This window comes from Pelophylax lessonae (genome assembly GCF_965119305.1).
Source record: "Pelophylax lessonae genome assembly, chromosome: 1".
Lineage (NCBI taxonomy): Eukaryota > Metazoa > Chordata > Amphibia > Anura > Ranidae > Pelophylax > Pelophylax lessonae.
The window spans coordinates 622268569-622285760 of NC_138768.1; the positions used below are offsets into that span (position 1 = coordinate 622268569).

Below are 17192 nucleotides of genomic sequence, written 5' to 3' on the forward strand. Positions count from 1 at the left end.
AAGGTCGAAAAGTTCAAGGGGGCCGAATACTTTTGCAAAGCACTGTATATCTTAACTTTCACACTCTGCACATATTTACACTCCAAGCACGATGGCACAATGACTGAGCTGCTTACAGACAGCTCCCAGTCTCTGTTTATGATCAAGAATGATTGGAGTGGAGTCTTAATTATGTGGCCACTGGGACAACTAATCACAGTGATCCTAAAATTGGGAAGTCTTTCCCACCTCCCAGTATTAAGAGCCAGTTGATGAGCTATCAGGAAATTGTAAGGAAAGGGTTATAGTGTCTTATCACATTAAAAATAAAGGACATTTTATACTTACCTGTCCAGCTTCCCATAGCTGAAATTCTTCCTTCTACCAAATGAAAGTCACCAGCAGAATCTTCATACATACTTCTAGGCGGGTTGGGTGCTTGGTTCCTCACCCCTACAGCTGGACATAGACAATTATGTTTTCATTTGAATGTTTTTATGAAATTGTTAAACATCTTTTGTCTGTGCATTTACTGATGCCATCATAGAGTCAATGGAGCTCATTCAAAAAACCCTTTAAAATGTTGTTAAATTCCCATGCCAATGTATAGAATTTTAACAATCAATTTTCAAGCATTACAATAGTATACTAATAAAGCACAAGTTGTTTTTTTCCAAATGAGGATTAACAGTTAGAATTCCATTGTAACAGAAGAAAAAACAAGAAAAAGTTCCATCCTAAGCCTTCAAATTTTCCCATCCATATGGTCGAAAACTAACATTAATGTGTCCACATTAACTGTTATAAAACGGAACAAATAACCTGAAAACAATTTTTCTTAAACTATTCTACTGGTGTATGATTAGCTTAAGTCACTAGAGGATACAGTAGTGATGTAGGGGCAGTGAATGGAACCACAACAGGAGACCCAGAAACACACAGAAGTATTGGAGGCTGTAGCTCTGCATCAGAGAGAGTGAGCAGTTTAAATCTGCTCTTATTAAAATTTGGGGATCTTTTTTTTTTTTTTTACCTTTTTGTTTGAGTATTTTATCCCAAGTATGTTTAATTCCAGCCCTTAGACTGTATAAATCAATCAGCCATAACATTTTGACCACCCACCTAATATTGAGTATGGCCCCTTTTGCTAAAACAGCCCTGATCCATTGAGGCATGGACACCAAAGTAACATCCACATGAATGGCAGGTCCCAAGGTCTTCCAGCAGAACATTGCCCAAAGCATCTCACTGCCTCTGCTGACTTTCTTTCTTATACCACATCCTGGTGTCATCTCTTTCCCAGGTAGGTGATGCACACGCACTCGGCTATCTACATAATGTGAAAGAAAACGTGATTCATCAGACCAGGCCACCTTCTTCCATTGCTCTGTAGTCCAGTTCTGATGTTCATGTGACCATTGTAGAAGCTTTTGTCTGTAGACATGGGTCATCTTGGGATTCTAAGCCCCATACACAACAAACTGCAATGCCCTATTTTTTCTGCTTTCACCACATCAATTTCATGGACAACATGTTCATTTACTGCTTAATATATCCCACCAATTTTCAGATGCCATTGTAATGAGATATTCCCTGTCAGTGGTCATAGTGTTATGACTGATCGGTGTATATATGGCCTTGAGTAGAAGCAGTTATAGAATATTATTATAAACAGAATCAGATCCTGGTATTAACATTTGCAGCTAGCTATGGGATGCCATGTAAAAATAATCTGAGTGGTTCTACAGCCACCAAATCCCTTTTACAGGGCTCGGAAGGGACCCCCCTCCTGCCGACACTTGCCGGAATTCCTGAACTCCCCTGTTCCACTGGGAGGCCTAAGACAGCTACAAATTGTCAGGCCAGCTGCAGACAGAGGACAGGGAGGAACATCCATTAGTCGCCATCCTCTGGGATGAATGAAACCAGACGCAAGGAGGATTTTGTCACTTTCAGTTTCAGTTTTTTGTTTACTGGATGTTACCAGCCAGTGAAGCAGCCGATCAAATCAATCCCAGTTTAATTGGCTGCTTTGGAGGACAGAGGAGGGATCTGGGGTCAGATAGACACCAAATATTTATATAAAGGATACCTGTCACTGCCCCAGCTATCGCAAGGGATGTTGGTCATACTTGTGATAGCAATAAAGTAGATCAAAAATAAAATAAAACAGTGTGAGAGCCGGTTCACATTCATGCGGCTGCGGCGTTCGCATGTAATGTCGGAGCGCACTGCTCCTTCATTACATGCGATCGGCTGTGCGGTGCGAGTTTAGCCATACACTTTGTATGACTAAATTCGCACTGCACCCGCAGCAAACACGCACAGGGACCCTTTTTTGCAGCCGCATCAGGATCGTATCGCACAGCGGTTCACACTTGTGCGATCCGATCCTGTGCGAACTGCAAGATCGCACTGCAATATGCGATCAAACTGGGGGTGTCGTTAAGATTACATTGACACCCCCAGCGTATCGCATATGGCAGTGTGAACTACCGGGGGTGCGTTTGCGATGCGGGAACACGCTGCAAATTCGCAGCCTTCCCGCATCGCATAAGTGTGAACCGGGGCTAAAATAAACAAATAACATAAATAATAAATGTAAAAAAATAGTTTTAGGTGCACCAATCCTCCTGTGCTCACATGCAAATGTGCAATGCACATAGGCCCTGCACGTATGTGTAAACATTAATTGCACCATACATGTGAGGTATTGCCAAGAATGCCAGCGTGAGAACAAAAATCCTAGCATCAGAGTTTACATTTAACCCTAAACTGGTAACCTGTAAAGGCTTTTAAAGCATCACCAATTAAGAGTATTTACCTATTATGTATTTACTTAAGTGTATTTTTTCCTGAAAATTTACATTTGAAATTAAAACAACCACCTTTTTTTTTTTCCAGGGCCTCTGCTTTCAGAAATTATACAGTATAATGTTTGGGGGTTCTAAGTAGTTTTCTAGCATTGAAAATGTGAATGTGAAAATGTAAAATCTGGCCCAATAGGCAAGCGGTGAACTCTATTTACTGTTGCTTCACTTAGTATCATTTCTGCACATCAGTTCCAAATGTCAGTTTTAAATCTTACTGGCACACCTAAAGCAGTAAGCCCAAAACCAAAAGTGTCATATATTGCAGCTTACCATTCGTCAGATGTGGTGGCTGCATACGTTTTCCATTGTTAGGCTTTTTTTTCCTCTCTTTCCCCCGGTGATCTGGCCAGTAACCCACCTCTTGTATTATAGTGTCTCCATTCTGCATAAAGGAGCATAGGAGCACCTTTGAACAGATGCACTGTTAATCTGGGGGGAGGGGAGTTTTAGATGTACTAGCAGATTAAGATACACTCCATCTCACACTTTAGTAAGAACAACTGCCTTTTTTTTTCTTTTTGTGATTATTTGTGTCACGTAATAAATCAAAACTGATCTTTGTGAGGCTCCACAAAGGAGGTAAAAAAAAAAAAGAAGAAAATACGCTGGATAAAAAAACACTTAATATTTTTTTCCAGCGGTTTCCATTTTTTTGCCAACATTTTGCCAGGTTTAGAAGTGTATAGCTGGTTGTTAAGAAGCAAGCTGGCAATCCAGCCACCCACAATCAATGATTCATCAGCTGTCAGCATGTAAACAAAAGAATTGCAAGTAAATAAAACTTGAGAAAAAAAAACAGCATGCCCCTGCCCCCCCCCCCCCCCAATTTTGGCCCAAAGGTCCTGGTATGGATTTTAATCAATATACCCGAATAAAATAAAAATAGGGTGGGGTCCCATAAATTCCAGCCCTCCTCCCTGTGTGAACCAGTATGGAGTACATTGTATCCCTACTCATTCACCAAAAAAAGTGTCAAAAAATAAATAAAAACCCAGAGAAAGTTTTTGACTAGTCTTTTGTAAAAAAAAAGCAAAGTGTCAGTCACGATGAAAGCCAAGACTGCCCCCACCACCCCAAAAAAAGTTCAGACCCTGTTTCCTCCACTGGTATGTGGATAGCCCTGGTATCAGGAAATGGTAGCTAGCGGTCGGGATCTGGAGAGACACACAGTTTCCATCCCCTAAGTCTTGCTGCAGTAATGCGGACCAAGCGGAAACAGTAGCTAAAGGATATGAGCAGTTTTTATGGTTGCATTCGATCGATGTAAAAATATACGAATGGTGAAATTTTGTGCCTTTTTTCAGCCAAAAAACCCTCTCTATTGTAGCTTGCAATTAAAAAGACCCATATTGCCCACACAGGAATAAAGGATTAGGGGGTCAATTTTTTAAAACAACAATCCTCCACTTTCTGCTGAGCAAGGCTTACAAACCCTATATGTTTAATGATGTTGGAGCTTTCACAGGGTTAATAATGTCCTCACCCTCACATGCCATTATTTTGCCTAGTGATTTGCTGCTTAGCCCCAAGAAACGAGTCATGAAAGAAGGCCAACCCCCCCCTTGTACCTGGATATACCAATTATTTACTAAGGATGTTGACAGAGCAACAGACCAGTGGAGGAGTGCAGTGAAAGTTTGTATAAATGGATGGCAGCTGAGCTTACAAGAGAATCTGTCACTTTGGGAAAAGTGATAATTCTATATGGTCTGTATGAAATCTTGGCTAACAAATTAGAAACACATTATTATGACCAGTCTAAACAGATTCCATACTCAAAATTCTTTTGTATAAAATATGTAAAAAATTCTATAAAAAAAAATATTAAATGATGTTATGTTGATTTGTGATGTGCAGCACTCACACGCAGGTTTATTCTGCATCTACTGTACCCTCCTATACCTATGCTGCATATAACATTATGCTGTATCCATTCTTCTTTTAAAAATGGTAAAGCTGCGTACATTTTATCAGTGTCAACAAAACACTTGGCAAACGTTCTTGAGGTGCCACTGGCATTGGCTCGCAGATAGAAATATCTAAGCTCCACATTGCATTTGACATACATTTTATGATTTTATTAAACTTCCACTCCATATGAATTCTAAATGTAATGAAGTTCTGGGAATGTTAGTCAACACTAATTCAAAGTATTGAAAGAATAAAAGAAAACCTGCCTTTGATACCTTCTCACAGAATGAAAAGATCTGCCGCTCTACTACAGTGGGAAAGGTTAACAAGTACTGCTCTGGTTGTCTTCTCTTCTACTTAGTGGTTTGTATTTGAAGTGAATAGCTATTTGTTGCCTGTGATGTCAGGCTATTTCTAATCTAGGCTTTTATACACTGTTTTTTTTTTTTTCTTTTCTATTACTGCCATGATGCTATGAAGATAAAAGCATCTCTCAACTATTGTGTTCCCTACTTTCGGTTTTGTTTTAAAGCAGTGTCAGATATATGTTGAGAGATCATGGAATCAAAGAAGTCTAAAAATATTTGAAAAAGTTGTTTAAGCATTGTGTATGTGTATAGCATGTGGTCACAGAATGTGGGATTTCAAAGGTGTTTTTGTTGCGTAGTGCAAAATACATTTACTGTTTAGGAAACCTGTTCAGCAGGGGTGTTAGAAACCTATTGTTATCAGGTTGCAACAATTATTACAACAATATAAACACTGGGTTTATAGAGTGGTTTATAGAGAGTGCTTTGTAGAGTGCAAAATCTGATTCAGCTCCGCATATAAACCAATCAACTTCCAGATTTATTTTGTCAAAGCTTAAAGTGGTTGTAAACCCACCTTACTAACTTGTACCTATAAGTAAGATTATAATAAGGCTTACCTGTAGGTACTGTAAATATCTCCTAAACTTGCACTGTTACGAGATATATACATTGCATGCAGCTGATGACGTCATTGGCGCATGCACTCTGAAGAAATTGCCACCCGTGCCGTTCCTTCAGAGCCCTGTGCCGTGATCAATGGCTCCCGCGCGAATGCCATCACGCCTCCTGCCAATCAGATGGCCGGAGGACGTGAACCAGGAAGCAGGACGGCCGAAAATGTTGGGCGGCACTGTGGGGGCTTTGTTCTAAGGTATGTATTTTATAATGAACTAGTATGCGATGCATACTAGCTCATTATGCCTTTGTCTTTCAGGTTTTTTTTTTTTCTGAGGTTTCCAACCTCTTTATTTAAATAAGCTGAAGTTAGAAGCTGATTGGCTACCATGCACAGCTGCAAACAGATTGTGCACTCTCCAGTTGTAGTAGATAAACCCCATTAAATCTTATGTAACAAAAGTTCATATGGTTATTTTATTTCTTTTAGGTTCTTCCTCGGCAAACATGTGGTTTATTCACTCATACTATATTCTATAAAGAGTATCCTGGCGGTCCAATTGAACTTGATAAAAACATTCAAGGAGGGGAGCTTTTCTTTACACTCATCCTCAACCCAGTAAGTACCTACAAAAAAGCATACATTTTAATTGACCTACTGCAACATTGCCTGAAATTAAATTTTGATGATTTTTACATTTTCTTGCTAGCTGTTCCATAATTTCCCTACTTTATGTAATATTTTGTCAGTGCTCCTTTCTGGGGGTCAACCTAATTCCTCTCTGATCAAGATATAAAAACCTAAGAATAGCAGTTGGTTAAAATTAAAGGGGTTGTAAAGTCAGAAGGTTTTTATCTTAATGCACTCTATGCATTAAGATAAAAAGCCTTCTGTGTGTAGCAGCTGCCCCAGCACCCCCTCATACTTACCTGAGCCCCTTCTCTATCCAGTGATGTCCATGAATCTTTTGGCCATCTAGGACTCTCCCTCCTGAATGGCTGAGACATAGCAGCGGCACCATTGGCTCCCACTGCTGTCAATCAAAGTCAGTTAGCTAATCAGGAGAGAGAGAGGATGCGGAGTTGAATGGCAGCTCTGTGTCTGTATGGATACACAGAGCTGCAGTTTGGCTCAGGCTCTACAGGAGGGAGGGGCCAGGAGCAGCAAAGAATCTGAGAAGAGGAGGATCTGGGCTGCTCTGTGTAAAACCAACTGCACAGAGCAGGTAAGTATTACATGTTTGTTATTTAGGAAAAAAAAAAACACAAGATTACTACATTTACTTAAAGTCCAGACATTTTTGTGTTTGGAGGTCAGTACCACAAAATAATGGCAACAGAAACACCGAATTCCTTTGTGGCTTAAAAGACCTTCTCCAGTTATACACATCTTCTAATCCTTTTTATATCACTGGGAAATCGATAGACCTTCACCGTGCCACATCCAAAACAATATGCAAGAGCACCATAGAGATTCTCTAGGTTAGAAAAGGCAGACTTTACTGGCACAAAACGAGGCAGCTTAGGTAAGTAAAACAGCAAATTTTATTTATCCATATTTTAAAATCATATAATTAAAAAACAAAGACAACACCGTCCATTACACATGGAATGATAGTACCAGAACACAATCCAACCCAGAAGTGGAGATATGCATCTAACATGGAGTAATAAACAATAGTATATTGTATTCAATTGCTGACATTGCAGTTATAACAAACAGGTACAATGTCCATGTGTCATGAACTTGCAATAGCGTTTGGCAGCTTACCTGTTCCTTCATGTCTGCATTAGAGGCCAGATTCCCTTTCTGGTCCTTTTTTATCATCTCTTCTTCCTGTTCAGCCCCACCCTAGGCTATCACAGGAAGTCTATATTAACCAGTGCACTGCAGGTCTGCTTTGCTGTTCAACAGTGCTTGTTAGTTGTCTTCCTGTCTGCCGTGTGCTTGATCTATCTTTCTGTGTACCGACTTTGGCTTGTCTCTGACTATTCCTGTTTGCCTGTTACCCTGACCTTCAAGCCTGTCCCTTGGTTACCCTCGTCTTCCTGTTGCCCCGACCTCGGCCTACCCATCACCATTCTGTGTGTCCTGAGTGGCTGCTTCCCCTCTCTCTCTACGGAGCGTGACCCAGGAGACCCCAGGGGCCGCGACCTGGGCCCAGCTGCAGCCAAGTCCGTCCTCACCACTAGAGGCTCTGGTGAACACCTGCTGGGTCTTAGACTCCGCGCCCTGGGGAATCTTGGGCTCACATTCCGGTCCATCCGCAGCAGTCAGCTATCGATTTCACTACCTTGCGCTGCACCCCTGCCTCCAACAGGGTGCAGTTGTCACCTGACCACAGGTGACCTGACACCATGATTACTGCAATCTGACAAGTCAACGCGTCTCACAAAGATTTTGCTTCCTCAGGACTGGTTGGGTGTGTGCTGTTGCAGAATATGAAAAGCAAATATATGTATAAGTACACCATAGTTACTGTAAATAGCACAATATAATACAATCATATGTACAGTCAGGTCCATAAATATTGGGACACCGACACAATTCCAATCTTTTTGGATCTACACACCACCACAATAGATTTGAAATGAAACAAACAAGATGTGCTTTAACTGCAGACTTTCAGCTTTAATTTGAGGGTATTTACATCCAAATCAGGTGAACGGTGTAGGAATTACAACAGTTTGTATACGTGCCTTCCACTTTTTAAAGGACCAAAAGTAATGTGACAGATTAACAATCATAAATCAAACTTTCACTTCTTAATACTTGGTTGCAAATCCTTTGCAGTCAATTACAGCCTGAAGTCTGGAATGCATAGACATCACCAGACGCTGGGTTTCATCCCTAGTGATGCCCTGCCAGGCCTCTACTGCAACTGTCTTCAGTTCCTGCTTGTTCTTGAGGCATTTCCCCTTCAGTTTTGTCTTCAGCAAGTGAAATGCATGCTCAATCAGATTCAGGTCAGGTGATTGACTTGACCGTTGCATAACATTCCACTTCTTTCCCTTAAAAACCCTTTGGTTGCTTTTGTAGTATGCTTCGGGTCATTGTCCATCTTCACTGGGAAATACCGTCCAATGATTTTTGAAGCATTTGGCTGAATATGATAATATTGCCCAAAACACTTCAGAATTCCTCCTGCTGCTTTTGTCAGCAGTCACATTGTCAATAAATAGAAGAGAACCAGTTCCATTGGAAGCCATACATGCCCACGCCATGACACTACCACCACCATGCTTCACTAATGGGGTGGTATGCTTCGTGAGCAGTTCCTTTCCTTCTCCATACTCTTCTCTTCTCATCACTCTGGTACAAGTTGATCTTGGTCTCATCTGTCCATAGGATGTTGTTCCAGAACTGTGAAGGCTTTTTTAGATGTTGTTTGGCAAACTCTAATCTGGCCTTCCTGTTTTTGAGGCTCACCAATAGTTAACATCTTGTGATGAACCCTCTGTATTCACTCTAGTGAAGTCTTCTCTTGATTGTTGACTTTGACACACATACACCTACCTCCTGGAGAGTGTTCTTGATCTGGCCAAATGTTGTGAAGAGTGTTTCTTCACCAGGGAAAGAATTCTTCGGTCATCCACCACATTTGTTTTCCGTGGTCTTCCGGGTCTTTTGGTGTTGCTGAGCTCACCGGTGCGTTCTTTCTTTTTAAGGATGTTCAAAACGGTTGATTGGTTTGTTTTGTTTTTTCAGCCTAATGATGGCTTGCTTCACTAATAGTGACAGCTCTTTACATCTCATATTGAGAGTTGACAGCAACAGATTCCAAATGCAAGTAGCACACTTGAAATGAACTCTGGACCGTTTATCTGCTCCTTGTAAATGGGATAATGAGGGAATAACACACACCTGGCCATGGAACAGCTGAGCAGCCAATTGTCCCATTACTTTTGGTCCCTTAAAAAGTGGGAGGCACATATACAAACTGTTGTAATTCCTACACCGTTCACCTGATTTGGGTGTAAATACCATCAAATTAAAGCTGAAAGTCTGCAGTTAAAGCACATCTTGTTTGTTTCATTTCAAATCCATTGTGGTGGTGTTTAGAGCCAAAAAGATTAGAATTGTGTCGATGTCCCAATATTTATGGACCTGACTGTATATACATAACATATCATTCTACATATATATATATATATATAAAAAGTAGCTTGCCTAATCTGGAAAGCTGGTGGAAAAGAGTAGCACAAGTCTCTGGGGTTAACACAGGAGCCCCTCAGATGGAAGAGGGGGAAGGCAGGAATGCCCTAAAGCTCCCCGTATAATAAGGGCCTGGGCACTTACATCTAAACCTACATTTTAGGGGTAAATATAGTATGAAAAAAAAAATCACCATAGTATTCCCAGTGTAAACTATATATGGATATATTAATATCTAAACTTACCTCCTAGGAAGAGTATTCATCCTAAAGGGTTACTTTAGTGTAGAGGATGATAAAATCCCCAGGAGGGGTCAGGCTATCGCTCAGAGAAAAAAGGGAGAGGGTGGAAAGGTTGAGCAGCAGATTCAGGTATATAAATCAGTAAGTGGCGAATTACCAAATTTCACACCCCTTGCATGGATCCTAGAAATAGCATGATAGAAAAATATATAAATGTGTATATAGCCTCCAAAAACATAACACCGGTGCATCATGTAGTGCCAGCATATGCCCACCTTAATGATCCCAGGGTCCAAAGGGCAGAACCCTCCCTTTATTTTGCCTGGTAGTGTCCTTGCAATCTGCCAAACCGCTCACATGTCTGTAGGGAATAATGAAGAGACTGCTGCTAAGTACCCGAATACCTAGTGTAAAGCTCATAGCCCTCTCCATGATCAAATCTCACCTTTAATATGGCTGTCTGTGTATCCTCTGTCCAGGCCATGCCAGAGACATAGTGGCTCCCCGCCTTAAATGCTCCCATGATGCCCGACGAGATGCCCCTATGGGACCACGGCGGTAAAGTCAAACTATCGTGTGCATGCCGCTGCTGGTGCCGTGCATGGTCATTGGCACGCAATGGTTTCAATGGGAGTGATTTAGCAGCTCAGACTCACCCCCATCATCTCACCTTTTTATATCAATATAAACAAATATATATTAATCAACTGTCCTAAGATTTTACTTTACAACCATGTGGAGCCAGAACCTTTCGCTATGCAGATCAAACTCTTTGATACTCATTACTTTGATCATTTGGGGGGGTCATTATTATCGATGGAAAAATCTTACATGTTCTTGATAGTATACAAGGAGTTGCCTTATTATCATCTGTTACTTCATTGACTACGTGAAGGCAGGTTAGCACAGAAGCTATTGCTTTGCTTTTGTGAAGAACTTTCTGAAGAAAACAAGGCCACAACACAGTTGTCAATGCTGTACAACAGTAATGTGATAAAATGGACTCCCTTTTTTTTTTAATGAACTAAGATTTACATCAAACTGGGTGGATCGATTTGTGTGGTTACAAATCACTGAGCAATTGAGAACGTTTACCTTTAACGGGCCTCCCCTCACACACACTCACATTCTTGCTGATCGGGGGGGGGGGGGGGGGGGGCTTGGCTGATTGCCAATGCAGATGGCCGCTCTGTAGCTCAATTCTCTTACAACGGTGCAGGGAACCCAATCAATTTTACAAATCTCAACACGCAGACCCAACACCAACAGGTATGTTGGCCAGGAAATGAAAGCGCTCCTACAAGCCAGGGAAGATGAAAGATTTATTCCCACAGCAGCGGCACTTTAGCTGCGAAGATGAAGCTGGCGGCTCTCCAAGACACACACATGGCCACTCACTGAACCAAGGCTCAGCACGCAGCCATCCATCCCAGGGGATGCTCAGTCAAAGCACCGGCAAGGAGACACAATCTGGATCTTCCTCTTCTTCCTCCAGCCCAGCCAAAGTGAAGCCTAAACTGCAGAGGGCTGACATGGCTCAGGTGAGTGTTACAAATTTCTCCTTAGAGGACACAAGGGAGTTGCAGGAATCCATTTTGGAATTTCCCACAATAAACCAACCAGTCATGGACACAACCCTAAAAGATATGTTAGTGTCACTTTGCACCGCTATCCACGCTAATAATATGACATTAGCACAGCAATTTAAAACTGAGATTGCTAAAGTGTCTCAGAGAGTATCGTACATTGAAAATAAGATGGGTGAATTTGCCACCACCTTTTCTGAGCTGGTTGATTCCCATAATGAATGGGATGAGGAAATGCACAGGATCAAGCCTATATTAGCAGGCCTGGATCCAGGTGCAACAATGTTAAAATCCGGGGTATTCCCAAATCAGTAAAACAGATGGCTTTAAAATCTTACTTCACCAACATACTAAATGAGGCCCTCCCTGATGCACCTTATATACACAGATTGCCAAAACTCAAGCATATCCCAGACAAAGTGATATGTGATACAATAGCTAGAATTCACTTTTTTTCACATAAAGGAGATGCTACTGGCAGTGGCCAGAAACAAGGAAAAGCTACTGCAGTTATGGAGGAACTCTCCTTTTTTTGCAGACCTCTCAGCATATACTACATACTATGCAACTAACAAGGCAATTAGCCTCTATTACCAAGCCTCTTTAAAATCACCTTATACTGTTTCACTGGATTTACCCAGCAAAATTGCTAATAACGAAGGGGAATGCTACATATGCTGTCACGTCAGTAAGGAGGGCCTGCATCTGTTGAGGAAATGGAAATTGCTGGATCCTCAGCTTCCAAGACACGCCGCTTCACCTGGCTCCTCCATGGCTTCTCATGCAGGATCGGATATGGATGCAGGTTGACCCTGTGCGTATAATCATCTATATGTTTCCTACAGTTCTGGTGAGCCTCTGAAAATATCTTTGCTTACTGCTCATTGATTCCAGTTTGTATAGCAGTTAATACCCCCGCTCAGATTCCATTGTGGATCATAAATTTTTACATTTGATAGTCCTGCACATTCTTGCTGATCCTCAGTCAGTCTGCATCATATTTGTAACTGATGTCAATATTTTTATAAATTACTGTATGTATGATAAATTATTACGTCTATAATATAATTTTGTGTATCTTAGTTTGTGACCTGGCACATTTAAAGTCCCACGACCTCTGTTTTCTGTTGACATTTCCCTTTAATGCCAACAATCATCTACAAAATATTCACAATTTGGGCCAGACTCACTAGATTACCAACTGAGTGCATGCTGAGTGACTTACTCATCAGTAGTTGCCACATGCATAACTAACGCTTTCCAGCAATATTTTTTGTCATTTGAGACCTGAAAGATAAGAACAGAAAGCGACAGTTTAGTTTTGGACCAGAAATAAAGAAGAAAAAATAACAGTCATTCATTTTTGTTAAAGACTGATGCCTGTCACTGAAGTCACAATATACTCACACAAAATATATAACTTATATGTTATATAAATATATCACTTTTATGTTATATATAGAAAAAATAATATTCAATACAACATGTTGAGTCTGATCAATTGTGTAACGACTTTAAAGCATTTTAGATATTTAGGGCTTTACTTTACTTTAGATATACTTTACTTTAGATATTTCGGGCTTTTACTTTACTTTAATGCACATTACAAGCAGTATTTTATCCATGAATGCTTTACTTTTTCCGTATAATTACCAGCTTTGCTCCCTAACTGACTTTTAAACATTAAAATAATCTTGTGCTTTCAGACTTGTATTGTACACTTTCAAATGCTTTTGTTGTTTTAACTAGGTACTAGTTTAATTATATTCGCTGTGTTTTTTGTTTGCCTTCCCTTTTAGTCATGGGCTCTCATGTTGTGGCTTCAGTTTGTAGTGTAATGGCTGATCGATTTCCTTATGTCCATGTATTGCTTCAGCTACCCTGCCCCTATCCTCTTTGAGAACAGGACCACTTTCTGTTCCGGGTCAGAAAGAGACCCAGGGATTGGGGGATATATAGTTTCTTCACAGGAAATGTCAGTTCTCACACTACAAACAGAGGTTATGGATTATCCAGTGCAGTGTCATGCTAAATACCTAATGTTTCTACACAAATAGACACTGTAGACACAGGATAGTGAAGATTTATTCTACTATAGGCTGTGTATACAAAGCGACAAATAACACCATGAAACTACAAGATCAAAACACATCTTAAGTAGATAAAAAACACAAGGGGTGGGTAAAGATGTTTACCATGGCAGTAAGTGAATTCTGCACTTAAGAATTAGCATTAAATACTAAAGAAGAACAAACAGTGTAATATCATCATAAATGCATCATCCAGCAATTTCCAGACATGCTGTATATGTATTTTCACAAATAAAGCAGCATAGCGTCTGGTATTTCAAGACAAATAAAGTACGTGTTTATATGCCACCTGTGCATCACTCCTATCTAAGGGCTTCTTAGTGTCAGCATGACATCATGGTTCTTCTACTGGTAGCTGCAGGAATTCTTTCAATACAAGTTTCCCATAACTTCCATGGTAAGATAAGCCATTGTGAGCAAGTATGAAATGAACATGAACATGATTTGACTTAGACAAGCACAACACTGAACAACTATTTACAGCGCTGGCTTCAGTGTGCGCTAGATGGAAAACACTCCTACCTAGACAGACAATCAGGGTGCTCTGTAAACAAAACAACATGTAGGTTGGAAAGAGAAAAAAGCTTTTTATGTTCCTAAGTTTATTTTTACAGTTCTTTTATTGAATACAGTCAGTTCTTCTTTGCTTTATTGAATAAGCCAGAAAATATGTTCTTTCATCTTGGATCAAATGATTCTTACAATTCAATAGGCAGGTTGTTGTATGATTTACTAAAGAAAGAAAAAAGTTAAGGTATCAACTGTAGCAGCTAGCCAGATGCTTGAATTGAAGAGCTGAAGATGAAGAATCTGGTTGTTAAAGACATAATGACATTTTATTTCATCATTTCATCATAAAAAGAGAAAATAAGGAAAAACCTTGCAGAAAAATGCTATTTTTAAGAAGTTTGTCTCAATTTTGTTTTTATTCAGTATTTAATTGTTATTTTTAATGTAAGGGACAGGGAGGGGTTTCTGTGCTTTATGTAGGGTGTACAGAAGGCTTTCAGAGAGGTTGATATATACTGTATGTATGCAGATAATAAGTCATCAGTTAATGCACTTAAATGTTCCATTCTGCGTATGTCTGCTATAGTGGATACCAGTTGAGAACATGTTGGAGGGGAGGTAGACAGCAAACATCGTGCAATGACACATTTAGCTGCTAATGAAACAAATGCCATCAATTTCCTGGAAGGCTTGGAGATGCCCGGAAAAGGGAGACCCAATAGATAATGTATAGGGTTTAAGGGAATATAAATATTTAAAAGACTGTGCAAGATATTTTGGACATAGACTCAAAAAGGCTTAATGCTGGGACAGTTCCAAAAAATGTGATAGAGAGTGCCAACTTCAGTGTCACATCTCCAGCAGCTCTGGGACACTTCTGGGTTACGAGCATGTAAAATGTCTGGGGTCCTATATCAGAAAAGGAGAATTTTGAAAGCAGTCTCTCTCTGCGCCACACAGCATGATACCCTAAAACTGGAGACCCAGATTTTTCCCCAATCTGCTAGCGAAATAGACTGTTGAAGAAAATGGGACCACTTGCTCATGTAAGAATGAGTGGATTCCGTTAAAGAGGTATCGTCAGGGAGAATTTTATAGCTGGAAGATATTAAATGAGGCTCGTATGGACCCCTGGCACATAATAATTCAAAACCAGTTGGTCTTTCTAAGGATAAAGTAGGGGATTTTTGAGGAGAAAAAATGTTTAATCTGTAAGTATGAGTATTGTATGTCTGCAAAGGTCAAACATTTTCGGGTCAATGGATGGACAAAATGACGGAGTTAGAAAACCCCTGCCTGAGTCCATGGGAGCATATGGCTGTAGGATAAGCCATAAGGAATATCTGGATTAAATAACACATTCAAAAGGGGAGGGCAGGGAGAAGAGAGAGACTTTTTAGAACAAGGCTTCTGGATCATCAGGGTAAATAGCATCGGGGCTAAACATAGGCTTCTCAGTTGAAGTATGTATTTATCAGAGGATGGCCATAACAGAGAACATGGATGTACAGGGGACGTAATTCCTGTTTCAATTTCAGACCCCTTTTCAGAACGTATCTAGATGTCCAATAAATGACAGCCCGTAAATGTGTGGCGTAGTAATATTCCAATAGATCTGCAGCCCCCAAAGCCCCTCTCGTTCGCAGAGACTGGACTACCGATCCCGCTATCCGATGAGATGTGTCGTTCCATATAAAGGCAAGAAAGCTTCTCTGAATTGTTTTCAATTGGGATAGGGGAATCGAAATTGGAAGAGTCTCGAATAAGTACAACAGCTTTGGGAGTATAGACATTTTGAGAACATTATTTCTTCCTAAAAGGGAGAGAGGGAGGGCAGTCCAGTATTTCAATAGGCGATTTGTTTCTCTGAATAAGGGAGGGAGGTTTACCTGATAATGGGTAGAGTAAGAGGGAGTCAGATGTACACCTAAGTACTTAAGTGTGTGAGAGCACCAATGATAGTTGAAATTTTGATTGAGAGAGGCGAGGAGAGTCAATGGGATATTGATAGGGAGGGCTTCTGTCTTAGTGGGATTGATCTTGAAGCCTGATAGAGAGCTGAAAGTTGATAAAGTGTTATGTAAGGACAGTAGGGATGTGAGGGGATGGGTCAATGTCAAGAAGATGTCATCAGCAAAAAGGGATAATTTATACTCTTGTTGTCGCAAAGATACCTCTCGAATATCAGGATGAGAGCGAATAGCAGCAGCCAGAGGTTCTAAGCTGAGAATAAAAAGTAAAGGTGACAGGGGACAACCTTGCCTGGTGCCATTACTCAAGGGTAACGGTTGCGACAAGTAAGAGGCAAGTTGCACTTGGGAGGTGGGGTTGGAATATAACGCTTGTAAGGCATACATAAAGGGACCAGAAAATCCATAGTGGCAAAGGACTGCAAACATAAAGGGCCAATTTAAACAATCAAGGGCTTTTTGAACATCTAGGTTTTAAATTATGGCAGGACGTTTAGTTTTGGACAAAAGATCAATAGTGCATCTTGCCGAGTAGGAACAAAACCAACCAGATCCCTATGGATGAGGGAGGGGAGTAAATGTGAGAGTCTATTTTCAAGGATTTTTGTAAATATTTTGTAATCCGAATTTAATAGTGCAATAGGGCGATAATTATCAGAGGTCGATGGGTCCTTGCCCGGTTTTGGGAAATTGGGGCTGAGGAACATTGCCTTTCATCAGGGAGGTAAAGAGGTTAACATACGTGGAGAAAGAATAGGGAGAAAGGTTTTATAATAAGAATAAGGTAGATCGTCAGGACCCGAGGATTTTGTGCAATGGCAGATGTCGGATAACCTCTGCTATTTCTTTAGCAGTAATAGGCGATTGGCTAAGTATCATTTAGGTAGTTTTAGAGATTCAAAGAAGTTGTCGAATTTCTTCTGTGAAAACTGGGAAAGTGGATCAGAGC

The 17192-nt window shown here is 40.5% G+C and overlaps 1 protein-coding gene across 1 annotated transcript in view; it reads left to right on the forward strand.

The window, feature by feature from the left end:
- LOC309543913 (bifunctional heparan sulfate N-deacetylase/N-sulfotransferase 3-like) overlaps positions 1–17192 on the forward strand; it is a 392778-nt gene that overhangs the window by 235797 nt on the left and 139789 nt on the right. The window contains exon 6 of the mRNA XM_082243003.1: positions 6180–6308. Coding sequence (XP_082099129.1) covers positions 6180–6308 — 129 coding nt within the window. The remainder of the gene's footprint in view (positions 1–6179; positions 6309–17192) is intronic.